Consider the following 26,990-nt stretch of genomic DNA (forward strand, 5'->3'; position numbering starts at 1 on the left):
TTAGAACAGGATCATGGTACTTGGAAATTTTACAAGAATCACGCATTTTCGCGTCGTTAATAATCGATTCCCTGCAGATACAAAAAAGGCAGATTACTGTGACGCAGATAAATGGCGAATTTATTCGCGACGGCGGATCTCGGGCCTTAAATTGGTCTCGGTAAAAAGAAAGTAAGAAACTGATCTGCTAGAGCGTAGCTGGCCGTATAATTAGTCGGGACACGACAGAAACGAAACCGGCACGCATAAACGTCTTGAACACGCAAGGTCGTGCGGTTCTAGGTGTTTATCGTCTTTCGAGTAGCTCGACACTTCGAGGAATCTTATCGTGAGTTGCATTCTGTGCAATGTACTCCACTCATTGAAAAGCTTGCGATTTTTCACGATAAGAAATCGAAGCTTCGATGTGTTCTTCAACAAAAGGAAGCTATCAAGTGTGAAAAAATGTTTGAAGATATAAGAAAGTATAGAAAACAATTTCGATATGGAAAGTTTCTTCCTCGGGAAAAATCAGAAGGCAAAAAAAATAAATTGATATGGGGTCTATGATAAAAGTCAAGTATCTATCTATCTTCTCGTTATCGTTGACAGCTACTCGAAATGGTATTATCTTTGATTAATTGAATACAAAAATTTAACAAATGCGATTTCAGATAGTCGAAATGTACAGGTAAATAGATAATTAATATCGCAGCGTACTATAAAAAGTCGTCCGTGTTCCTCTTGGTTCAGTAGTCTATCATGTTTCGACTAACGATCACGTTGTGTTTCTTATTGGTCGCGCTAAGCGCGGCAGTAAACGTGAACTGGTACAAGAATGCCATCGTGTACCAAATCTACCCGAGGAGTTTCAAAGACAGCAACGGAGATGGTATCGGTGATTTGAACGGTATCACCAGCAAGCTGGAGCATATTAAGGACATCGGTGCCACTGCTCTCTGGCTATCACCAATTTATAAGAGTCCACAAGTTGATTTCGGCTATGACATCTCCAACTTTACCGACATCGAACCCACTTACGGAACTCTAGCGGATTTCGACAGACTGATAGCCAAGGCCAAGTCCCTCGGGCTCAAGGTGATCCTGGACTTCGTGCCTAATCATAGTTCTCCCGAGCATCCCTGGTTCAAGAAGAGTATTCAAAGGATCAAGCCGTACGACGAGTACTACGTCTGGCGCAACGCCAAGATAGTCAACGGGACCAGAAAACCGCCAAACAACTGGTTGAGTTGCTTCGGAGGCTCGGCTTGGGAGTGGAACAACGTCCGCAAGCAATACTATCTGCATCAGTTCGCTGTAGGTCAACCAGATTTTAATTATCGCAACAAAGGTTTGAATCAAGAGATACTGAATGTGTTCACATTCTGGATGAACCGCGGGGTCGATGGTTTCCGCATTGACGCCATCAATTACATGTTTGAGGATATCAATTTTAGGGATGAACCGAGCTCAAACAGAACCGATGTCCCTAAAGATGATTACGACAGTCTGATTCATATTCACACGATGGATCAGAACGAAAACTACGGAACGCTCAGCAGCTGGAGAAAGCTGATGAACGACCACTCCAACCGTACCAAATCCGATCCTAAGCTAATTCTCTCGGAAGCATACACCACTCACGATCGTACCATCAAATACTACAGCGCTGGCTCCAATGTTCCCTTCAACTTTATGTTCATCTCGTCACTGAACAACAAATCTACCGCGCTGGACTACAAAAATCTGATAGACAGTTGGGTGAAAACCGTGCCGCGTGGCAACGTGCCGAATTGGGTCGTGGGCAACCACGATAACCATCGCGTGGGGTCCAGATTCGGCACTGAACGAGCTAATATGATTGTCCAAATGGCGATGCTCCTACCTGGTATAGCGGTTATTTACAACGGAGACGAAATCGGAATGGTAGACAGACCATTCACGTACAAGGAGACTGTAGACCCAGCCGGTTGCAACGCTGGTCCTGACAGATACTTCCTGAAATCCAGAGATCCAGCAAGAACACCGTTCCAATGGGACAATACCACCAGCGCTGGATTCTCCAATAGTACGAAAACCTGGTTGCCTGTGCATCCCAATTATAAGACCTTGAACCTGGCAGCCGAGAAGAAAGCAACTAGCTCCCCATATCAGCTGTTCAAACAGTTAATGAACATAAAGAAACGACAAGTAATTGCAAGGGGCTCCTTAAACGTTGCAGTATTAGATAAGCAGGTTTTGGGTATTACTCGTACTCTAGGAAGCGAAACTGTAATCGTTACGCTCAATTTCGGTAGTGAACCTGCCACTGTAAATGCTAGAGCTGCCTTGCCAGTTCCTCCTGCCATGGTAGTTCATGTTGCTGATGTTGATTCCTATCCTCGTCCAGGTACCATGGTTTTCACCGATTCGATAACTATTCCTGCATCTTCCTCCGTCATATATACCTCTCCTAATATATATCGTTCCATGAATGAGTAAATTTTGATTTTGCATTTCTTTACGGCTTTTAGCAACGTTGACGAATCACCTGTACCATGTTATTAATGTATTGACGATCAATTTTTAATAAACCTTATTCTATTTATTTCATTTGTATGGTTGTAATTTTTTAATTGTGCAGTTCCATTTAAATCTATTTCGGTGTTATTTTTCAGCAATTTTTCCATCTCTACGTAGAATTATTCGCCGATAAACCTCGGTTCGAAGTAGACAATAAACTTCCGACGCTTCCCTGCAGCTTTTATGAAAATTTAACGAACCTCCAGCATCACAAGTAGCGAACTTCCATAATTATTTGCGCCAGAAATGGCAAAACTACGCGAATATTAAATGCAAAATCCTGTTAACAAGATCACGACTGTTTAAAACAAAGTGGTTAATTGTACATTACAATTTTTATCGCATCGCACCGTCGCTGTTGTACGCTCGTCCGATTAAAAAGCTCAATCTCTGCTCGCGCGCGCAATATCAAGCCTCGCGATTTTTTACCGCACATCCGTTCCCTGCTGCGGCATTCCAATGAATAAATCAATGACTACATTTTTAAAACGCGACGAATTACGTTGGTTTCGTATCGTCAGTGAATCGCAAATTTTGCCGCATTTTAAACGACGGCCCTTGACGGGGAGAAAAGTCGTTAAAGTATAAATTTAGAATCGACCGCGAGCTAAATCAAGGTATCCGATAAAAATAATTAATTAGAAACGCAGCTGATGGCGAGTATTTCCAGTCGAATTTTCCATGCCGTAAATTATGGATGAATCAGACGCGGTTAAAATAGACTTTCTCTGTTCTCTTTTCTTTCACCGATTTCCTCAGCTACGAAGAAAAAGCATCGCGGCTGTCGATCCATACCTCGTTAATTAATTGTCCATTTACGGATTTAATGTGACTGCATTATTTAGCGCGGCAGAACTCATTCATGAATTTTCGAATATTCATAGAATAATTACATCGTGGTGCTCTCAAGCCGCGGGAAGAGACGATCGTGGTAGAGATTTTATCTTCCGTGGTAATGTACCAATTAAAAGTACCGCGATACCTGGAATTCGCTGGATTCCATGGGACGAAAAAGAAAAAGAATTAGTTCGCCAACTTGGTCCGTTAATTCCTAGCATAATCCGAAGTTCTTTCGGTTATTCCTTGAGAAGCAGCTTCCTTCACTTCCGGAAATTGTTATCTTCGAACGTTTCTCCATTTGAGCGTTCGCCCTCTGTCAGATTTCATAGTCAAACCCTTGACTCGTAAAGTGCACCGTTTTCAGGTAGTTAATGACGTTAGCAGGGTAGAATAAACCATTCGAATAAGTCGTGTCGCGTGAATCGCAGCTAACAACCTTGGTAACAACAGACTCAATTCCTAGAAATATTCCGTCAAGTTGGTAGAGAGAAAGTGGAGAGCATTGTTTGGTCGTTCTCTGGAAGACGTAGCGAGTAAGAGGGGATGGGCGTGAGGGGCGGCGAGAGGCAGCATACCGTTGGAGGCCGTATACGCATACGAGTGCCTGAGTGGAAATTCTCAAGTTTTCATGCAGACAGCCTCCAGTGTGCACCACCGCGGCGCTGCACCAATCACGTTGAGTGCACATTCTTCAACCTATCCTCCTGTCTCTTGTTCCCGTTATTTCTCTTCCTCTTTCAGACGTCGCCGAGACACTTGGAAAAGGTGCGCCCTCGCGCACACCATCGACTTCATTTGTATACACACGTTGTATGTATTCGCAACGTGCTTTCGCATCCCGTCGAGAATCGACGTAGACATCTTTTTCTCTTCTCTGATCTTTCTCTCTTTCTTTCCCTCCGGCCTCTGTTCTTCCGGCATACGAATTAAGCTGCCACTTCTCCACGATAGGATCAATCATCGGTGGTTTGTTTTTCTCTACCCTCTCAGGAGCTGAAGAACAGTTGTCGCGATAAATGATAAGGCGCGGTCGACCGATCCGCGAGTATTCCATTTGCGTTTCTGTCATGCCTCGTTCAATAGACCGTGCCTGATATGATGAACGAGAAGTTTGTCCTATTTTGATATTAACACGTGCATCGAGCATCCAATTTTCGTTATCTACGATGCTGATTGCACGTATTGTCACGAAAACAGTTACTCGTCAGTATAACGAAGAAAACGACGTTGATAACGACAAATTTAATCAGTTTTCGTCACTGGTCGTGAGGCAAAGTCATACCTCCACCCGTTGACGGAGTACCGAATAAGAAAGTCCTCGATTTTCGTGGAAGCACGCGAGCTATATTAAAACACTACCCGACAAAATTTCATTCCCGGCTAGGTTGCATCGTAGTCATCGCTGGCGTTCCAGCGTGCGCCCAGCAATCTGTACCAAATATTTTGACGACGAACATCCTAGAAGTCTCATCTTATTTGCTGCGCGGTAACTCACAGGCTCTTAATTAATTCGCGGCCTCCTGCTGGGCTCCCTACTCCCTCGTCTTCCGGCGACGTCCTTCTCTCTTTGCAGTCGCTTTCGGCGCCTGTTTCCTTCCTTTCGATCCACGGACCGTGAATTTTCGCGCACAACTCAGGTCGCCGTTTCAAAGGATTGTCCTGCGATGCAATACAAAGAAGGGAAAGAGAAAGAAGGACGTTGCATGGCGAAGGGTTGCGTATGTTTCACAAGTGTCACGTGAGAATCACGCGAACACCGACCTCTCCGCGTGTTCTTTAATTAATCCGTTAGGGAAGAGAATCGAATTTCGTGAGCGACGTCGCCGTCGTAACCCTCGGCTACGGTTATCGGGCGACGAACGTTGCCTCGTTAGCATAAGAGAGGCTGCATTATCATAAAATCGAAACACGTAACGAGCGAACTAAAAATAGTCAAACTCACCCCTGCTCGTCGCCTGAATTCTATTCGGGGGTGACTATTCTTGACTGGGTGAACGAGCCCCGTTGACCGATACAGTGTCGATATACCTGAAACGTTAATGTAACGTATAACCTCAAGATATTCCTTGCTCTTTAAATACCGAAAAAAACGAATTAATTGATTTAATAAGACATTAAAATTTATAATTAATACTCCCATACTTGACATACTATATATTATACGGAACATACAATAAACGATAAATGTACTTCTTTTCGATCAAACTGGTGTTACATTTCAGCGTTTTATGTCATTTTCGTGAAACCATCCAGGAAGATGTACTTCTATTATTGTCGATCAATAAAAAACAATCATTATTTAGGTTAGGATAAATCGAAAGAAATCAGTTTCGAAAGGTTGAAGATCACGTTGTTTTTGTGTCACTCTGTCCTACACGTACTTCACCGTCTCGCTTTAAAGGGGAATTTTCAATCAGCGTAGAATGCATCAGGACGATTATGGAGAGGAGCACGTGCTTCAGTGCGTTTCCAAGGATTCAGGGACGCCTTGCTCACGATTCAGCGATAAGCTATCGTTCCATCGGTAAATAGCGAACAGGGATCCCGATTGTTCTCCCCTGTTTGCCGGCGTGTGAAATGTCCCCCGTGAGAGCGTCGATCGAGTGTATTGGTTTTCCCGATCGCGACCGGGGGCAGGTCATCCTATATTGACCGGCGGATTTTATACTCGGCTCGAATCCAATTATCCTGAATAATTTATCGGCGAATCACAAACGTTAATGACATCGGGCCGAATTAAGCGAGCTCTCGAAAAGTGCGGCGGCGACCACCAGTACCGCGGGAGAATACGTTTCTGTCGCCAATTAGTATTCATGTCGCGGATAAAGTTCCCATTTTTACGTCGGACCGGCACGCCGGCCAGTTCGATTATACGCGTTGTACGGCTGTCGACGCGCATTTTCGAACCGGTGCCCACGATAACCGACCTCGCGTTCTCGCGTTTTTGATTGCTTTTCGATCGGCTACCATCGCACGCCATCCATCCCACCACTGAATCGTCCGCGTTTTCGCGATCATGCGTTTTTTCTATCAAATGTTCCACTCTGATGCTCTTTTTATCCATAATTGACTTTGAGTACCATCCTCTTTCGACTTGCCCGATCGAACGTCCGCCATATCTATCAAAGCTTTGTTTAGTTATCGCGAAATCGCGAGCAGTATTCTTCTTCTTGATCCTGGCTCGTTCATCGAGATCACTCATCATCTTGGCAAACCTATTCCGCCGAGGGTGCAAGAAGCTTCACAGAGCGAGGAAGCGATCGTTCAACGTCGTTGACAGGGCGGCGGCGCAAAAACTAGGCGACGGATGCACCGAGCGCGTTAAACGGGAAACACTTTAGCGGAATTCAGAGAAACCTGGCTTACTTCCCGAGGAAAACCGGTCTAAGTGGCTCCGAAATTCTAACAGACGCCGATGTGCCTAAAGTATTAGCTGCTATTTATCAGTTAACTTTCCGTTCTGGTCGACACCTCCCAGGGAATATCGCTTAGTCAGTGCTGGTCGGAGTTCGGGTCGGGACGCGAGGGGAAGCTAAGAATCGACCTCGAGAGGAAACTTTACCGTTCCGCGGAGATATATCTTTGGACTTCTTTCGTTTGACACCGCAGCGGAAGCTTGGTTCGGGAAGTTTTAATGATTCCTACCAGACTGTTCCCTTATACGTCAGGCAGATACTTCGAGGAACTGATGGATTTCTGCAAAACATAGGTTCAATTTTTTTCGAACCGCTTCTGTCCGAGAATGACGCATAAAAGAATTTACGTAAAACTCGATTTAATGCAACAATCAATTTATCAACCACAAGCGTGACAATATCTACTGATATTTATTACTCATCGAATGCTTTTCATTAATTTTATTTTCTAATTATTTCAAGATAAATCTTTTATTTCATTTCGTTTAGTTATTTTATTCGTGGACTCTTAATATACGAACTGTTTGTTTCCCAAAAAATGGAGATAAATATACAGTTTTGCTATAGACAGGTTTTTTAATCTACGAGCCCAACGAGGGAAAGTCAGCAAGCGATACTTCCACCGTATGCGAATCCTCGCTTTGCCCACGCCATACGCTACAGTTAGTTTTGTTATATTTTATACTTTAACTTGAAATGTTTTCTATAATCCATAATATAACATTTCGCGTCACGCATTTTCTGTTTACCAGCACGAAACGGAATTGCTGGTTAATAAACAATTAAATCCACCAGCTTCAACCACGTTTAAACGATCCGCCAATGAATTTTCTCCTCCATTTCTATTTATTTCGTTACGTGAAATATTTCTTCCAAGTATTCTGTTTATAGGTGAATTCAGATCGAAGCGAATTCTAAATTGTCGATCTAAATTCATTCGGCAAATAGAACAGATTTTTTCCATCTGCGTTGAAAATACTCCGGGGAATCGAAATATCTCGCGGATACGCGATAACTAATAAAACGCGTCAGTGATTTTTCAGCAATTTCGCCGCGCGTAAATGTTTTCCTTTAATGAAATTCGATTTCTCTCTCGTCGCCTACCCCCTTTCTTTTACGCTCTAACTTTTGTGTTTACACGCCTCGACCCGCTGCATGCAATGGATAATAGTTGGCACGCACCGTTCGCTTCGTTTGCTCTTTCATTGGGTCTGTTTGCTCTGATAACAAAATATCGACATACATATTAGGTTGTCCGAAAAGTATCTTTCTTTTACAGACACGTCTTTTACAACAACGCATCTTTATACAAACCTGAAACCTAATCTGTCGAAAGTTGTGATCTTTATTTTGATAGAACAAAATGGATCATACGTAATTCGATAAAATAATATAAAACGAAAAATATTGCGCATCCACTATTGTTTTATGAAACGAAAGAAACTTTTCGCGCGACCTAATATTTATTTATGCGAATTCAGAAGTGGATAATTTTGTAAAATTCAGTACGTATAGTATAGCGTTTCGGGCAGCATTCTGGTCATTTAATCACGCGTCAAGTTGGTTGTACTCCGATGTCGTTGAACAAGTTTGCAAACCAAATATGACCACGACGTTAGTCGGTATGGGCACGTACAGTGTATCTAATTAGTCAGTTAATTAAAGATATTCAGTGGTGTTCTCGGTTGAACGTGGCAAGAAAATGAGAAACGGAAACGTGGCAACGATAGTATCAAACGTACCATTTTTAATTCGCCTGTCCGGCGTGTTTGCTTTATTCCTCTGGAGAAGTTAACGAACTTCCCTATCGCGTTAAAACATTATCAGTCGGAGGCTTTACAGCTCTGGCTCGTTGTAATGTCGTAAAGTAACTTCGAGTCGTGATATTGTCGCTGCAACGCTTTTATGGTTAATAGCGTGTCATTTAATTATCATAAACGCGACCGGGCCAGCGAGTTTCCAGCCGAGGAACTTTTGTTTTAAACGCTCTGTAACGAAGTTACGAACGTTCATTGAAACGTCTCTCTTTGAACGTCGCGTAGTCGATTGTCCCGCTCGAAACACGAACGAGCAACTTCCGACGAAGTCAGCCCACGATTTCGCTTTTCCTCTTTCCATTGCTTTAATCACGAATCGATGAATATTCCGTGTAATCACGAAACGTCCACCTTCCTCGTTCTCTTCTCAAGGTAATTTTTTACTTTTTATATAGAAAAAAAGCATAATACTTTGATTACTCATTTGATTGTAAAACTCTATGCCTTCGTGCATCTTCGAAATTTCTCACGAATACATAAAAATCCGCAGCCTAATTATCAGTTACTCTTGTTGATGTTGAACCGTGTGGGATTTTTGAATTAAATGTTACTACACTAGATAGTACACATAGAAGCCACTATCATTACACGACATACTTCATACACTACCTCTACAAACACACGAGTGCATCACCGTACTCGATTCCTGTTACACGTCCAGTATGGACTTTCCTGGACAACAAATCCAGTTGCGGTGGTTTCAAAAAGCCATCAGCATCGAGGTTGTTTGCGTTAGTTTGGTAAAAAACGGCATTGTAACCCGAGTCCAGCGACAAATTTGGGAACGTGTCCGATCTAGACGCAGGCCGGAGAGTGTGTAACTGGACGCAGACGTGGCTAACTGCATTAGCTCGTTGCCGTGGACCGGAGGGTCCTTTGAGGGTGGTGTGGCAGCCGAATACCAATCAGTTATGTCAATTGGCCCCAACAAAGTAATGAATGGTAATTGCGAGCCGCCATCCGGTCGCACGTCCATCCGTTCGTCTCACGCCGTGGCGTTTCCACCCCTTTACCCCATTCCATCAGCCCCTGTTCCCTTTTCCATCCGTCACGAGTCGAGTCTCTCATCGATTTTAAATCGTCTAATCGGATTCTATCGCGAACCACCCGGCCAAAGGGCGCTCGGTAATCACCCACTGGTCCGACTAAACGATCGTGCAGCCTTCGAACCGACCTGCAGCTACTCTGAATCCTGCAGACCATCCCTCGTCTACTATTTCTTCGATTTCTTTTTACCCGATTCTACGTTATACTCCGTTGGAAATTCGCTTAAATATCGGTTAAGGCAGTGACTGGCTGTGACCCGAGTTCGGACGGAGTATGGGGAAAATGGGCTGTGTCGCGAAACTTTCTGACAACGTGGAAATTAGGGTTGTCGAACGACATGCATCAAGAGGACGCTTCTGATCCTTAGAGGGCTTATAGCTAACTAGAAAATGAAGATCGTTTGTGTACACACAGGATGGTTTTAGTTTAATAGGGTGGTGATAGAATATTCGTAAACGCTTTTCTTCTCCTTTTACATGCGTTTGTAAAACACCATAACTCCCAGAGCAGATATTTCTGTAAAATACACGTTAATAATTATACACAGGATCAAGGATCTCTGCATGTGACGCTTTGAATTCTTACTGCTTGTGAAAAAGATAATAGAAACAGTTTTGTTATGTTCGTATCAAATGCCATAAGATTTAAAGTTTAAAGCAACAAAATATGGCGTAAGCAACAAATATGAGATAAAGCAAGGCTGCTGCTCTTCTGTTATCTGCTAATTACACAAGGTAATTACGCATCTTGCAGGGCCAGTGGCCGCGTAACTCGGAAAAATGAGATTCCACCTGGATGATTATTCTAGTTGCATCCATGTACAGTAGTTCGTGCGTTTTATTGCTAGCAGCGACGTACGTGGGATATTTTTTTTTGTGTGAAATGTTACGTTAATGTTTCACAGTTTTCCCCGTTGAACCAATTATTTGGTGCTCCCGTTTAAGGCATTCATACAGTGAATCATTTGTTTTCTTATCGTCATAATAAACGAAGTGTTTTTAAAATTGCGGCCAATTTGGATCTTCTTGCGTCTTCCTCGTTCGTTGGAAGCTGGCCACGTAATTACACAGACAGAAATTTATAGTTTAATTGGGGCAATTAATGTTTGCGGGATAATGGGCTAATAATTGTTTAGCAGCCATCTGCGCGAGTAGCACGCATTGCCTCGTTAATTTTAAACAACAGTTTCATTGCGGCATGCGTGCGGTTTTTCTCCAGGGACTTTTTGGTCCGGTCCGGGCGCGTTCAACGCCGTTGATTGCGTTTGGAAACCGATTTTCTATACGCGAAAAACGAGCAAGACCCGTGATGGATTTCTTTTATCCAACGTGATGATCGAATCGAATTCAGTTTTCCTAAAAGCTAAAAGCGGAGGTCCACCGGACGTCGGAAACGAAAAAAAGATTCTTATTTCCTTTGGTAATATTACGCGAAAAAATTTGACGAGGTATCAGCCAGAAAAGTTCGATCTATCGGTGGCGTCCACCAATCCGGACGATTGTCATGCGACACGATTCCGATTAAGCGCGGATGCGCGGCCATGGGATCCCAATTAATCCGGCGATCCCAACCGCGAAAATTACAGAATCGAATTAAATCGTTGTTTACACAGAGCTTTCTTCCATCGGCACGCTCTGTTTATGATCGAATTCAATTCAATGGCGTCATATCGAATACGCGATAAACCAGATCGATGCGCGGTTGTGCTCGAGACATCGGCAAACATTGCCTTCACCCCGGCTGCTCGGATTGAAATTCCCCGATACAATTCGATGTTTACACGTCCCAGCCGCTCGTTTTCGCTCAGACTTCCAACACCGCTCTCTTTCTTCCAACCTCATTCTTCGTAGTTTGCACGCGTCTTACGAGCTACCTTCTATTGAAAGCTGATGTCTTGCCTCGTTTACCGACATCTTGAAAGGCATCGACGCGATAATGCGCCACCTGAGCCACCAAACTCTCAGAGTCTGTCGCCACTTGATTTACCGATAAACTATCTTCTCTCTATATCGCGCTAATCCATATTCGTTCTAATCTTCGCTAATATCAACTCGCTTTTTTTACATTCGATTTTTTTTTATTATAGAAATTATAAATATCGAGTTGTTTACAACGAGACACCAGAAAAATGTCAAGGCTTTCTTTTTTCCGGAACTAACGTTAGGTGCATTTGAAAGGAATAGAAATTTGTCACGCACGACCTTTTTCAAATCTTATCAAATCTTAATCCTATTGTTATACAAATGTATTCACCGATAACAATACTAAAATTTCTTCAAATAATCCCATCTAATGAATATTTCACGGAGCGTATTTCGCTTATTCCTTCGCGAGGAATCAAACACGATTGTATTTCAGAAGTCAAATTAAGGCCTCATCGTTTCTTGCAAACGTCAAACATGATAGACAAGCTCGCAGCTTTATGCAAATAGCTTTCGGGGCAAGCTGCAAAGCGTCACAAATTCGCAGAATTCTGCAATTAATTCTTCATTCGCATCGCGTAAGCGACTGTCGCCGCTGCTGTTCGGTGAAATTTTAATAAGTCGTTAACAACGAACGTGTGCGCCCACGCGTTATACATTCAGGGGAACAGGCGAATTTTTAACAGCATCGCTTGGACATACGGATTGTACGCTCCAAGCTATCATGTTACATTCAATCAGGCTGATAATCGCTCCGAGAGAAGCGGCGGTCCTTTGAAGAATATTATAGGATCAGTCGCTCGAGCACCGACCCAGATCGGAAAAAATTGTAACGTTCTGCTTTATAGAATTTTTGTGTGCCGCATTTAATCCATCAAAGCCGATGTGATGCAATTTTTCTAAAATGGTCGATAAATCTGGCCTGGCTTACGTTTATATATATCTGCCACTACATATTTTACCATTGCTTTTATATAGAATAGCAAATTGGATGTGGAAAATGACGTTGAAAGACCGTGTCACGACTTCTATTTCCCTTAAATGGTCCGCAGTTAACTATAAGTATCGGTGAATAATACCTATGATTGAAATGATCTCGTGATCTTTGGGTGATCTTAGTCGATAATAGCACAACTTTAATTAAGATCGACTTTAATCGCCTGTGACACAATATCGACAACTTCCGTCGATCTTCAAATGATATTAAATACTAACGACGTAACCGTTATGAACATTTTGTTTGTCAATTTTAAAATGACCTTAAGCGTGAGTGGTACGACCTGGATAATTTCCGATAATTACGAGTGTGTGGAAGCAAATTAATCGAATTAATGTTTTATAATTTGCGAATCAATGGCAAAATTCCTCGGCTGTGTGTTTTGTTTGAGCAAATTTTACGGGTTTCTTCGCAAGCTATCGCAACGTAATTACGCACGGCACATTGTTAGAATATTTTGACTCTGAATGAAAAAGGGGAATTAACGGGATGCGTTGCCAGATTTTTTTTTTCTCTCTCTCTCTCTCTCTCGCTCTTTCTCTTTTTTCGCTGATCGATCATCTCGTTGATAACGGCCGCGTCATCGAAAAATATGCGATACTCGAGATCAGACCGTGTTTTCGATAACAAACACACCACTTATGTAACAACAACACGACGAGTATCGGCCCGTTTGTCGTTCGGCTGAATAAACAATACAGTGGAAAGATCACCGCGATAGCGTTTCCATTATAGTCGATACAATATCGTACAGAGATCTTACACTGTTTGCGCCAATATCAGCCACTGTATGTTATCAATTAAAATGAATTTCAAACTATTTCTTGTAATCGATAGTGATCCCTCAACTTATCCATTGAAATCCAAAGAAAACATTGATAATGAGGTTGCTGAAATTTAGAAAAGCTATGTTCGTATATGTAAGTTACAAGAAAAAGTATACAATAGTAGAATTATTCAGTCTAAACATATCATTTAGTCTCTTACTCTTTTGATTTTAACAACGAATGACGAATCTACAATGTTCTGTGAAAAAACTAACGGCGTACCTAATATAAAAAATTTGATAATCGGTATCTTTGAAATAGATATCGCTGGAATGAGTGAAAATCAAAATTTTGCCTGCAAATATTTTTGACTTATATCGTTCCGCTGTGATATCTCATATCGTATAACGTTTGAAATTTATGCCCCGATGACATAAATTTTGACAATTACGCCTGTGGTTCTACAATGTAATACAAATAACCGAGATAATTGAAATGCGGGCTGACTTTCACGTACATACGATATTTCTAATATACACGTGACCACGTATCGATTGCTGGTTTCCACGGTGAAAATGCAACATCGGCCCCTATTAAATGCACGAAAAGCATTACGTCGCGAATGGATCGTCGGATTTTCAGTCATATCTGTAACATAGTGGTCGGCCACGCGTTGCCACTGTTGCAATATCCGAAATTGCGTCAGGATAATCCATTTAAAATCGGACCTAATTCGTGGTTATTTTTGAATGAAAGCAAAAGCGAACAAACCAGTGGTAGACACAACGCATCAGTTTAACCTGATTTTGTGTTGGCCACAGTCATAGTATATATCGTTTCAACGAACAAAAATACGTAACGATATCGCGACGATAAATCTTTCTATCTACGCTAAACATTCTGATTTCACAGAGTACGAATGAAGTTATAAAATTACGCTGTTCGATATTCGTTTACGCAATTGGAACATACGATTATACGTTCTTCCTTTTATAAATTGAAAAACTTTCTGAATAACGGTTTATGAATCAATCAAAAAACTTATAATACACGTACAGTTGCTAGTCAAATAACCGGATTATCATGAAATTCTTTAAATATAATATAAAGAGCTGAACACAGATAACGTTAAAAAGCTGGAAAAACGTTAATTTGGCGAACCGCTTTTCCAGAAAGTTTCTCAATTATGTTTTCATTCGATACTCTTATTAGGAATACGATGTTGTAACTTGTGTGTGAAATTACTAACATTAATTACTACATCTTTACTTTTGTATATCCGTGACCTGGAGACCGCTGTTACGAAGAGAATAGACTTTAGTGAAAAAGTTCAAAATAAGAAGAGGTCCATATTATTGTGTCCTTGAATATAAATTTTGTTCTGGGTTACGAGGTCTAGAAACAAAAGAGCTATAAGTAGATTTCTATTGCTGTTTCTTGTAGCCTTCGGCTAGAGCTACACACCAAGATTAACTTTTTGGTAATGTCCATTGCTATAAATATATGAAAGTGCTCCCTATCATATGCTATTGTATCGTAACACTGAGAGAGTGAGTATCTGGATACCTATACTTATTTCGATATATTTTTCTATTATAAATTCATCCACTAGTTCCTCTATCAGTCAACCTCAACATCTAGGAGATAAATAAAGAACATAGTACCGTAAATTGTTTGACAAAGATCTCCTTACCCCTTTGCATGTGTTCAAAACTCAATCACAATGGATTTCGTTAATGGAATGTTCCGCTCGTTTCGAAACGTAGTTCCCTTTTACGCGTGTCGATTCTACTGGGCTGATCCTGATAGCTGAAACTACTTGCTCACGTCCATAAATATTGATTTTATTGATCATCGTTCCGTGAAGTAACGTACAGAAACGTGGGGAATTTAAAATTTCGCACGAAAGTATATCGAGATTTGTTTGATGAAAAGAGAATTTCAATCGGTGTAATTCTAAAAGCTCCACGGCTATTGTTGGAGAAACGGTCATTGTGAAATTTTTCTTTCTCTTAACACTCTCTATAAAACAAATGTTATAATCGTTAAATATTTTGTTTCTTAGTACTTTTCAAGATTTCCGCATCATCATAAATTTTCTTCTCTTTTCTCGATAAATCGGAACATTTTCAAAAAGATTGAAATGGTTCGAGGGATCTGGTCCGCTTGAAAATTCATTTTGTACTTAGTTTCAATTTCGTTTTCAATCACAATCCTCGTTTCCAGTAAAATCGCCTCTTACATTGGCTACTACTGAAATACAGCTAGTCGTTCATAGCACACACAGCATGTAGCTATACATTCTTCCTATTAGAACAATTTTTCTTTTATACGATGCCGTTTATTTAAACATACAACTCGCTACCTTGTTTTCCTTGTTAATTACATCTGAAATTTCTCTATCCCTTCACCTTCGAAACGCATGAGCTGAAAATATCTGCGTTAAGAGAATCCATTTGCATAACTGAATCGAAACGCCATCTGCCTCACCACCCTCGGCAAATACGTTAAACGCCTTCGATTTGTATAAATCAATCTAACCCCTAAACTATCTTTACACTTTCGAGACTAATCCTCTTCGTGACGTCGTATATCTACCATTGGCTGGATATGGCGCACCGCTTAGTAGAAGTAGGGTCCATAATAAAAAAAAGATTTCCCTGAGAATGGCTGGAACAGTTCGACAGATGCGTGAATGTGTGGGTGGCACGCATACGTGGCACCTGGTGCCCAGGGTAAAACCGTGGAAAGAGCGACGAGGCTGGTGGTAAGTGCAGTCGTTCGGTGGCAGTAGCGGAGTTCGTGTAAAGTGCTCGCAAATCAGACCCGATAAAATGGTAATCGCGGCCTTGGAAGGAGCGGCGTGTTAGTTGATGCTGGCGAGAGAAAAGAAAACGGGGGTGCGAGGTCCTCGCCTGTCGACAATTTCTTCCGACACGCTGCCAATCAATGCTGCGGCGGAAAGTTCCTGCTTTTAAGAACACGCCACATTCTGCACGAGCTTCATGGGAAACGTACGAACCACTTTCCACTCTTTCTTCGTTTTTTTTCCTCCCCTTCTCTTTCTTTTCTCTTTAGTTTCTTCCTTCTTTCCGAAGGAAAGGTGGTTATGATGGCCATGATGGATGCGTGTTCGAGGTGTGTTTATCCATTTGAAATTACAGACAATGTGCCACGGAACACGAGAACGAATAAGCGGAAAGTCCAGACGTGGTCTAAGGAAACCGGTTGTTCATCGAGCAACAAAGTCGGCCGAGATATACAGGTCCGGTTAAGTAGCTTCTCGCTACAAATCGCGCTTGTACAGAGAACGCGATAATGGATACTTTCTCGTTTGCTCGAGTTCCTCCGCTGCGGAATGAAATATCGTGCAAAGGTAATGAAACATGAACAAGTATTACGGAAAATTTTTCGAGAGAACGGAGAACGTACGGAGCAACTAGAAATTCTGCTTAAGGGTAGCAGACTTTTTGAGATAGTCTGCAGATATCTCGGCTAAATACTTATTTTATCCTTAGAGAGAAGATTATGGACTCTCAGTTTTTCGTAATTAGGAAATGTGATTCTTACAGTCTCGCATGAAATTCTACATGAATTCAGATACTTCTCCGTCGTAGTAAAATATGATTCTTACTAAATTACTGTTGTCACGCTAACCCTTTTCATAAAGTACATACATGTTCCTCCGGTTACACTTTTTGATATCAGATGTGTGTACAAATTTATATTTTTTAATGTATTTCTTCGAATGCAACTAAAAAATAGTATTTATCACTTAGAATAAACTGAACCTTAACATCATTGTCATAATATAGAGAAGAGTATCAGAAGCTTCGGCATTTATGTATCTTCAATTGTAGGGAAACATTCTTCCCCCTTCCCCTGAAGATAATTACATCAAATTAATTTCTAGAGGAACAACATTGCGGTCTAATAAATGCAATTGCTAAGTATGTAATCCAAAAGCTACACATCTATGATATTGACAAAAATATAAAGTATATATCTTTATGTATGTTTCTCATCTCAAATTTCCCGTAAATGTAACCGCAAACACCCGCACTCCGCTAATACCAACTAATAGATATAACTAATAGATAAAACACGTTATCATAATATCCGTTGGATTAGCTAAAATCCAACACCTATCAAATGCAAATTCTGTTTTCCTCTCGGAGCTTTCTCGTTAATCTCGGGGCACACAAATCGGGCATGGGAAGCACTGGCGGCAACTATTTCGCTGAATCCAATACGAAATTCGAATTGCCGGTACACGTAAGGAACGGGACGGCGGCAACACATCGGTGTAGTAAGTTGGACAAGTTCTATCGGCAGTCAGGTTAACGCGTGCATCTATATGCGGCGTGCATGCAACGCGTTGCAGCGTTGAAGCGTTGTTGCGAGCTGCTGCATGCGCGTGTCGAGCCCGTAGATCGGCTAGGCTATGACAATCACCGTCAAATTGCGCGCAACGCGAAACAGGCGTGGTCCCGCTCAGTTAACTATAACTAATTCCTTGATAATTGTCGGGGCTTTGATCTGCACGTCATCACCCAGTTTCCGGTTCAACGAGATCGCTATTTAACCGCGCTATTCGTCCGTGACAGCTTTGGCCAAATTTTCCATCATTTTTCAACTTTATTTCTGTACCATTCAACAATTTTCTGATTTTTATAACGATAGCCATCGAAATTATTGGACGTGTTACAGTTATAGGGTTGCAGCGTGGAAGAAATGAACCGTATTGTTTTATACCGCTAGAAGCACAACCATTGAGTCGTCTGCAGGGAAATTGAAGGAATCGTTAAAAGTAACGATAAAGATCTTTCTCTTGTTTTTTTTTTTTTTTTGGAAGACGACGTATTCTCTATTGACCAACGCCAATTTTTTTTCTTTAATTCGTGCATTTGATGTGCAACTAAAAGCAGTATTTGTCAAGCAGTTTTTACAAAATACAACAGAATGATTCAAGTGATAAAAAAAAGGTGAAAACTTTTCAAACAAACCAATATTACCTAAATAAAGAATTTATAGCGTATTGTTTTCTGATATTTTTGAAATAATGATAGGACACTTTGTTACGTTGGAAAATATAACAGATTCAGAACGCGCCCGTTGATTAAAGCAACACACGAACTGATATTTATGTTTTTCACGCGACGCGGGAAACCGTGCGAGGAAATTGAATGAAAATATCAATTTTTGCGGAAGCCACTTGCTTCTCGTCATTAGGGTAGAGACGCAAACTGTTCCGCCGATATTCTTATCGACCCCCTTAATTCGATAGTGTTCAATTCCTCCCCGATGGACTTTTGACCTGAATTTCCAACGATAAATTCTTTTCTCCCCGGGCCTGTAACAGGTTCGAAGACTTCATTTGTTCCAAGTTTCATTCTTCGAGGGCGGAAGATCGAGGTGTCAGTGAGAAAGAGAAAGAGGAGGAAAACTCCGGGAAGAAGTGGGCGAAATTGATTTGTTGGGAGCAACTCGAGTAACCAGAATCTAGACTTATGGAGCACATTTTTCATTTCCAATTACTTTTTTCTCAGTTCGAGAACTGGATTCTACTCCTCTTAATATTTATACTTTGATTTAACACTAAACATTAAAATGAAACGTAAATTTTGAAAATTTCAAACGGATCGTATTTTTAAATCGCCAAAAAATTTTTTTCAAAGAAATGAAATAGATCGTTACGGAAATGTAATATTTTTCGTTTCAACCGATAACTAGAAATATCCTTAAAATCCTCAACATGCTCTTGTTTGTTAAAGCGAGAGTCAGCTATAAAAATTCGAGAACGGGATGGTTGCAAAGCAATGCAGCATGGTTAAAAGAAAAGGAGAAAGAATACCGCCAACAAATCTGGAAACATGGTTTTGTTTCGAATATTGTGTTTTTGAATACCCCGTTCAATGAAACTCATTAAGTAAATTAAATTAGAATTAAATGAAATTAAATTCCCCGATTGTACAAAAATATCCCGACTGCATTACCTTTGTTATATAGCCACAATAAAGATTTAAATTCCAATTGGAGGAAGTCACATTTATAATTATAGAAAATTAACTCGAGGCGAGCTTCGAAATATACCAGTTATTTATTACAGAGACCTGGGAAATCCTTGATTTATCTTGCCGTTTCTATTCTGTCGTTGAAAATTCTCATCAATGAAGAAGTGCTTTTTAAACGTGCTCCGTGAGGAACGAGTTCTGGCCCGACGTAACCCGATCAGAGGCAATCGGAAGGGGCGTTTATCAAGGCGAATTGCTTTCAATTGGAACGGAACGAGTCGGCAGAGAAACAGGCTCCTCCTTATCTAAGCGAGAATTTCCGAATGACTTGATACAAATGGGGCCGTGACTTCTGTCACAATTTCACGTGAAAGGGTCAGGGATAGAAGTTGATTCTGTGGTACACGGTGAACGTATATACAAGACCTAGCAGTCGCCGGATGAGCTTCGTGGATCGGCAGGAAGTGTTCATCGACGGCACCGGGAGCTAATGCGTTTACTGCACGTGTGCCACTTGTAGTACAGTTTATAGAGCGCGCGTAAGTTTCATACGCGTGCACGTACGCAAATTTCACGGCGAAGGTTTATGACCGGATGTACCACGCGAGTGGCAGTGAAAATTTTACGCGCCATCTTCTTCCAGGAACTGAACATCTCCACGTAATTTCCTTCGGCTGCTAATTGAATTTTCCTGTTTTATTGTTTATAAGCTTTCACGTTTTATATTTCACGAGAAATATAAGTAACGTATTGAATCATTCCATGAATAATTTCGTGTTTACGAATGTTAGTTGAATTATAAATTTTCAAAATGAAACTTAGTATTGAGACTCTGAATACGTGACGTTACGGAATTTTCAAACGTTTCTAACACATAATTTTCATATATGATGTGTTATTAATAAGTATCGTAATCTTTGAGTTCCTATTTTGTAAGACAAATATTCGCAGTCCTTGGAGCGAAATGATCGAAAATACGTCACTATTGAGTTTACCAGATTTCTCTATTAATTCGTACGTAATCTTTCTTTTTAATTGCCAGTCATACATTTCGAAAAGTGTCGTTCGATCTGGTTCTAGAAATTCAGGATATTACTCAGGGAATGGCGTGACATTTACAAACTAGTATATAATTAATATACGAAGCAGTTGTTATACACCTAACTCGTTAATAACTAGTAATTCGGGAATATATTTGACTATTAATGTAAGGGACAGCTTGAAATAATTGCGAAATTATTTCGCTGATCGATCATCGGATTCTAGCGAGTTACTGGCGTTTACTACGATTCAGGTCACTCCGGTTACAACGTTTCTGGCTCGGTCATTTTGTTCAGTGTGCCGCATGTTTCAGCGGATGCACGCTACCAAGTCGATGAAACGTCTGTAATTTCCGGCCACTATCGATCCTTATGTTTCTGCTGAAGGTATGTTTACAAGAATGGCGGAAACTTGGATGGAGAATCTCGCTAGTCTCCTAGAATGCAATCGCAACACTTTGTTCAGTTTCAATCAAACATCAATCTTGTGCTATTAAATAGTTGTTTCTTCCTTCTCACCCTTAATTTAATTAATACAAAATAAAAAAAGTAATAGATCGGGAACGAATAAATATCAGTCGACGCGGAAGTTGAACGAACGATCGATAAAAATTTCGGTGAACGTATGAAAGTGACAGTGCGGATTATCTTGACAGTGCGTTGAAACCCAATCATCGATATAATGATGCATAATCTGGATCGATCCTCGAAATATAATGATTCACGATTCGAAAACGCACAGTCAGCCCTAACACAATAACTAAGCATGCCGCTCCGGGATCGAATAATACGTTCCCTATTAAATTGTCGCGCTAAAACGCGCGAATACAGCGTTTATATTTTCCCAACGTGGAATATTCATAATTCTCGCGGCTTCGACCGATCCAGAAATTATTTACCGACGAAATTACCCGGCTACCGCTTCCGCGATATTATCTCGTGGCCAAATTGGTCGCCATGGGAGTGATGTTTAAGGGGCATCGAGAGAACTCGAGGGTTCTTGCTTCCCTCGCGAGAGATGCTTGCTTTCGCGGTGAGCGAATTATACGCCGTGTAAATAGGCCACGGAATTGTCAGATGCACCTTCACCTCGTTTGTGCTTCTGGGACGTCAATTACTGAAATTCGTCCGACTTCTAGTTATTCCTACAGCATGAGAAGTTAACTATTTGCAATCAGAGTGTACTTATTTACTCTCATTAAAACATTTTTACTACTTCGATCGTATTCTCAGTGATTTACGTTCGCTTCCGGTTCCTGCATCGATATACTTTGGAGATACACAGAACACCTGAAACTATTCGAACACTTGTAATATATCATGCGTGTTGTATGAAACTTTTGGAGATTTCATTAAACATCGCGCCAATTTTTCATCGTTCTGAACATCGTATACTAATTTTTTATTCATTACAATCTCAAAGGAGTTAACGGCCACCAGAATCGACATGGAATTTCCACAATTCAATTCTTCCTCCGCTTCTTTCATTTTTTTCAAGCTGAAATTTGTTTGGAAATCAATGAAGCAGCCGCGTAATATTAATCGTAGCCCTGCCCCTATCGACCCCGGAAATTCAATTATACAAATTCAATTACGCGATTGATACTTCAAATAATCGGCCGAAGGGAAGACAAAATCAATCATACGCTGCATTCGGAAATTCGGAGTGTACCACTTCGAATTAAATCCAATCGAATCATCGTAAATCAAACTCGATTACCTCCATTCTTTTGTTCTTGTTTCTTTCAGCTTCGTATCTCCAGAAAGGTACCGCTCTCTTTTTGTCGCGACGTTATTTCCACTTGTTAGAATTTCACCGTTTCGCGTTAATAGAGCTGAAAATGTAGCTTCTCTGCATACTTTGGAGCGTCGTGAAACGAGAGAAGGAGGGACAGAGAACGTAATATTGTATTACGTAGACTATTTAGACTTTGACGAGAACTGGTCCCTCTATTCGTGACAGCTTCGCGCACGGAAAGAATTCCCTTATCGGGTCAGATTGCTATATTTCCCTCGGAAAAAGGTTTCTCGATTCCCACGAACGTTACGACGATCCGATTTTTGCATAAACGCGATAGAAAGTAATTTACGCGATATGACGTACGCAGTCAAGACAATAGAAAAAACTTTAGTACGCGGACCCCCTTGTCGCGACCTATGAATAATGCATCGGTTGAAATGTAATTCATGAAATTCAGATGTGTTTATGTAACGAAATTACGTATTAAATTTCGCTTATTCCATTATTAATATTCCACAGCAGGCGGATCCCCCCACCATCGACCGGATAAAGTAGCTCGCATGATTTGAATAATTTCAGAATTCCATCGATCAAGCACAACTGCCAGCATACTTTTCGATCAAATTGACATTCCGCGGAGGTTCGTTGTATAAGTAGCTATGCTGATGAATGTTTCACCATGCACGAGAAATTCTTTGATAAATAGAAAGTAATTTAATAGTTAACTAGTAGAAGTAAAAGATTAACTAAAAGAAGTAAAAGATAAAAGACTCACAGAGTGCTACTAAAGTCAACAAAATCGACAAAATTAATAAATTATTGTATTTTTTTTTTATATTCCTTTTGTAATCTTCAAATGTTTGAATAGATAGTCTCCTAATCGTTCTCAAGGATAATTAGCTTCCTGCAACTTCGATATCTACGAACGTTGGTGTATATTTGCTACATAAATATTCGCCACTCAATCGAGAGAGAATTATTTCCAAGCATCATACGTTTAAACGAATCTCTGCCCTCGATCGAATACAGTATCTTCTATATTCATTGCTTGGACAGGCAGTTACGTGATTCAATCCTATCAGTCGATAAAACGCGTAATATTTTCTATACTTCTGCGATTTTCCGTCTGAGTCGAAGGATCGTGGAACAATTGAGAACAATAATCACGTCGACAGAGTTGCTTCCACGAGGCATGGGATCGATCTCGCTTAAATAAATCAGCGAATAAACGAGGAAAGGAGACTAGAGCCAGCGAGAGTATCGAGGACCTCGAATTGCCATTAAATTGCGGACGAAGAGATGGATGGGAGGTGGCGGTAGGAAGCCGATCGTCGTTAACGAAGCGCAAACGAGTCGAGCAAACAGCAGGATCGAGACGGAGGTAACACGGCGTGGAAAACAATGACTGCAGGCTGCTTGCTGCCTGCTGCTTACTTTTCAGCCAATTCGAGCGCGCCATCGTCTCCCTGGGGGTCGACAACTTCCGGATAAATCAAATATGTAGCAGACACGATGGCCGTGAAAGGGGTGACTCGATTGTTTCAGACAAGTATGTTGGAGATTCTTTGTTGTACCTTCGTGAGAAATGTCTACGGCCCGGGGAGCTGGTGAAACGCGATAATGTCGTGTGTAATTAATTCGACGAGGTTTGCGTCACGTTCCACCGATCCGGGGTTGGATCGATCCTGTTAGGCTTCTTGCATGTGTTTGCGGAATATGGATTTCGAATTTCGTGGGGTTGCTACATGAGCGACGATGCCTTGATAATGGTGCTTATTAAGGCTGATCGAGGTGTGGCTGATCGGAAGGAGCCTCGCACCCTCCAGCAACCCCTGCACGAGTAGCGCGAACCTTGTACCCACCCGATTCTACGTGTATGACGTCCCTCGACTCGTGTTTGCTCCATAATTTATTTATGGAAATGATTCTATTCCACGGTGATATCTTAATCGTGAAATTTAAGTAGCTTCGATTTCTATACCAAAGATATCTCGTTTAACTTTCCATGAGAAAGAATTTGAAGTGAACGATTCTAAAAATAATTATCCATTCTTTTGACTTCTGCAATAGTAAAAATAGCTATTTTAAACTTTTTATAGGAAATAGATATTAACACAATGTGTGTATAACATAATGAATTGTATAGCACAATACTATGTGAAAGGAGTGCTAGAAGGTCGATGATTTTATTCGCAACAACCAATTGAAATAAAATAACGATAGAAACATTTCGAAAGGTACGAGGAAGAAATAACATTTTTAACACAGAGGTAGTTCTTCAGAAGTTCTTCAGAATTCGTAAGAACAGCGACAACGTGGACGATGGTGAGGAACGTTGGAAAATACTATTTGTCTTATTGTTATATAAAAACGATTCACGAGAAACGTTGTATGCACGACGTGCATTTTTCGCTATTTACGCAACGATCCTCCTTTCACAGGAGATGGTGGCTTCGAGCTTCACGTCGTAGCGTGATATCGTGACTCTTTCACCACCGTACACGTCGTCATTTGCGATATTACAGTTCACAAACTGTCCGGTAGCAAGGTCCTTTGAGATGTCATTGTTCCAAAGCAGTTCCGAGCAGAATCGTGTGAACAAAAGGGGTCGTGTTCACTGCACGTTGTTTGCGATAACAGTATCCGTCTGCGCCGTTACTTCGCTACTGTGTATTTCACTGCAACGGATCAGTTGCCAAGGGTAGAAGAGAAAAAGAAAAAAGGAAAAAGAGGAAGAAGTTGAGTCGCTCGGGTACTGAGCTCGTTTCAATGCTAGAGATTAAGAGAGTTTTGATTCCTTGAATCAGTGACAGCAGATTTATCTTCTTTGGCAAAGTAATTATAAGATGCAAAGATATTTCTTTAAGCGAAGATTAAAGGGGGCAAACACGATAAGTCACGTCCGTCTTTTATAAAAATATTAAAATTTAATACACTGCCAACTCCAGTGTCACTTAAACTTCAGAAATCTTAGTATGTAGATTTTGCTCCTAATCTATGCATCCGTTCCGAACATTACGTAAATCTCTTTCTGACCTAATAAAACCACTTCAATCGGAGATTAAACGTATAAGTGAGATTTAAAGAAAAATAAAAAGTAGCAAGATATATCGCGTAACGTTGGATAGCGTTAACTAGGAAATCCGATATTCTCCTCGAAAATGAAAAAAAGATCGCCGTATATCCGATACGAGGTAAAAAGGGACACAAGCACCGAGCCAGGATTATCCGAACAAAGAACTCTGACAACACAGAAATTCGATTTCCTCGTGAAAACGAAGATAAAAATTTTACTAAAATTTAATTGAAGCTGATGCACTGTATCGATGCTTCGGTTCGACAAAGAAAACCAGTTCAAGTTGCATCCTTTTCGAAGTCGACATATTTCGGCTTCGTGTTCTTAATTATTCCGCCAATTATTTACCGGAAACGTTATTAATTTATCCTCGATTATTCATACCAATTACAGTATTAATCGGCATCGGTGGAAACGTTGCCTGATATCATTCCCGATCAAATACCGTGCACCTAAAATTAAACGATCTTATATGAGATCCGTAAACTCGTCGTTTACGAGGGTCAACACGAACGACCCAATTTTCCGGCACGTATTTTTCGACCATCTCACATCGAGAAAAACGGTTGCACGGTGGTGCAAAAACCATGAACACGAACCGCGTGAAATCCAAACGATATCTCTCGAAAGCAATTTTCGAGATTTTTGGAATTCTTCGAGCGCGTCGGTTCCTCTCGGACTACTCTCCTAAGCCGGGAAGTTGTTAAAGTTTTTGCAAAAAGCAATTACTGCTCGACTAATTTTTGTTCTTTCTGTCGGCCGTCCTCGAAATGCGGTTGTTCTCGCGCGATAAAGAATTGTCCCTGAGCAGAAGAAGGTTGGAAATTGTTTCGTCGCGAACTTTTAACGAAGGATAATTACGGCATCATCTGAAATCTCTTCTCGAGGACGTTTCCATCTGGAAAATATTAATCCTTTGAAAATTAGATTTGGAATTTTCTCTTGGTTATGCAAATGATGCGTTAAATTGTATATTTAAATGAAATACATGACTACCGAACAGCTGGAAGTTTTATAAGAAATGTTCTCTACCTCAACTTGATTAGGAGAGTCGAAGCATGACTCTCCAAGGCAAAGATTTTTCCTTAATTTTGCTGAAATATTACGAGGAAGATCGTGTTAGACGAGATAGAGTAAGTATCTACGTCATTTCTCTCGCAGACGCATGCTTTAATAATTACTTCGGATGATACAGTCTCCGTGAATTACGCGAGACATCGCAGATTGCGCTGTAATTTATTAAATTTACATCTTTAGGGTGTTTGAAAAAATGGGCTGGCTCATATCTCGGTAGTCGTCTAAATACGCGTATCGATTAAATAATTGCACGCCGCCGGTCAACTCGTGGAATATAAAGTAAAACGCGTACGAGGTGTGTATTTAAAAAATTTCTCGACTTTATATCATGGCCGGCAAGATTACACAACTTACAGCCAGCAATTCTTTATACACCTCACAAAATATTAAAATTTTACTTTACTCTGGAAATATCAAATTCGTCTAAATTAATTAAAATGAACATGTCATATTCTTTTCGCGTGTTCTTCTTATAATGTTCATAAGTGCACATTAGTTAGTTGTTCTAGCATTAAATACCGTACATACATATTTATATACAAATTTTTAATATTGAAAAAAGAGCAATAATAAAGTTACGTTCAGTCGTTTTGGCATAAAACATACACTCTCACCTTGCAATGATATTTTATAACATTTTATTTTAATAAAACTGATGTTTCTATGAGGCGTACAAAAACTGTCGTCAGCGATTG

At 40.7% G+C, this 26,990-nt stretch overlaps 2 protein-coding genes across 7 annotated transcripts in view; one reads left to right on the plus strand and one right to left on the minus strand.

The window, feature by feature from the left end:
- The window catches only part of LOC126924921 (protein artichoke-like), a 175,575-nt gene that overhangs the window by 40,718 nt on the left and 107,867 nt on the right, over window positions 1-26,990 (minus strand). For 4 of the 6 annotated variants that reach the window (XM_050739914.1, XM_050739913.1, XM_050739916.1 and 1 more), the window contains one exon: window positions 5,324-5,409. The exons of the other annotated variants lie outside the window; for them this stretch is intronic. The gene's annotated coding sequence lies outside the window, so the exon portion shown is untranslated. The remainder of the gene's footprint in view (window positions 1-5,323; window positions 5,410-26,990) is intronic. 6 annotated transcript variants of the gene reach the window in all.
- LOC126924946 (alpha-glucosidase-like) lies at window positions 742-2,574 on the plus strand. The gene has a single exon (XM_050740001.1). The coding sequence runs from the start codon at window positions 742-744 to the stop codon at window positions 2,458-2,460; it is 1,719 nt and encodes a 572-aa protein (XP_050595958.1). The 3' UTR covers window positions 2,461-2,574.

This window comes from Bombus affinis, chromosome 15 (assembly GCF_024516045.1).
Source record: "Bombus affinis isolate iyBomAffi1 chromosome 15, iyBomAffi1.2, whole genome shotgun sequence".
NCBI lineage: Eukaryota > Metazoa > Arthropoda > Insecta > Hymenoptera > Apidae > Bombus > Bombus affinis.

What these genes read in the sequence shown, in the direction of transcription:
- LOC126924946 (XM_050740001.1), top strand. Translation starts at nt 742, where the DNA reads ATGTTTCGACTAACGATCACGTTGTGTTTCTTATTGGTCGCGCTAAGC.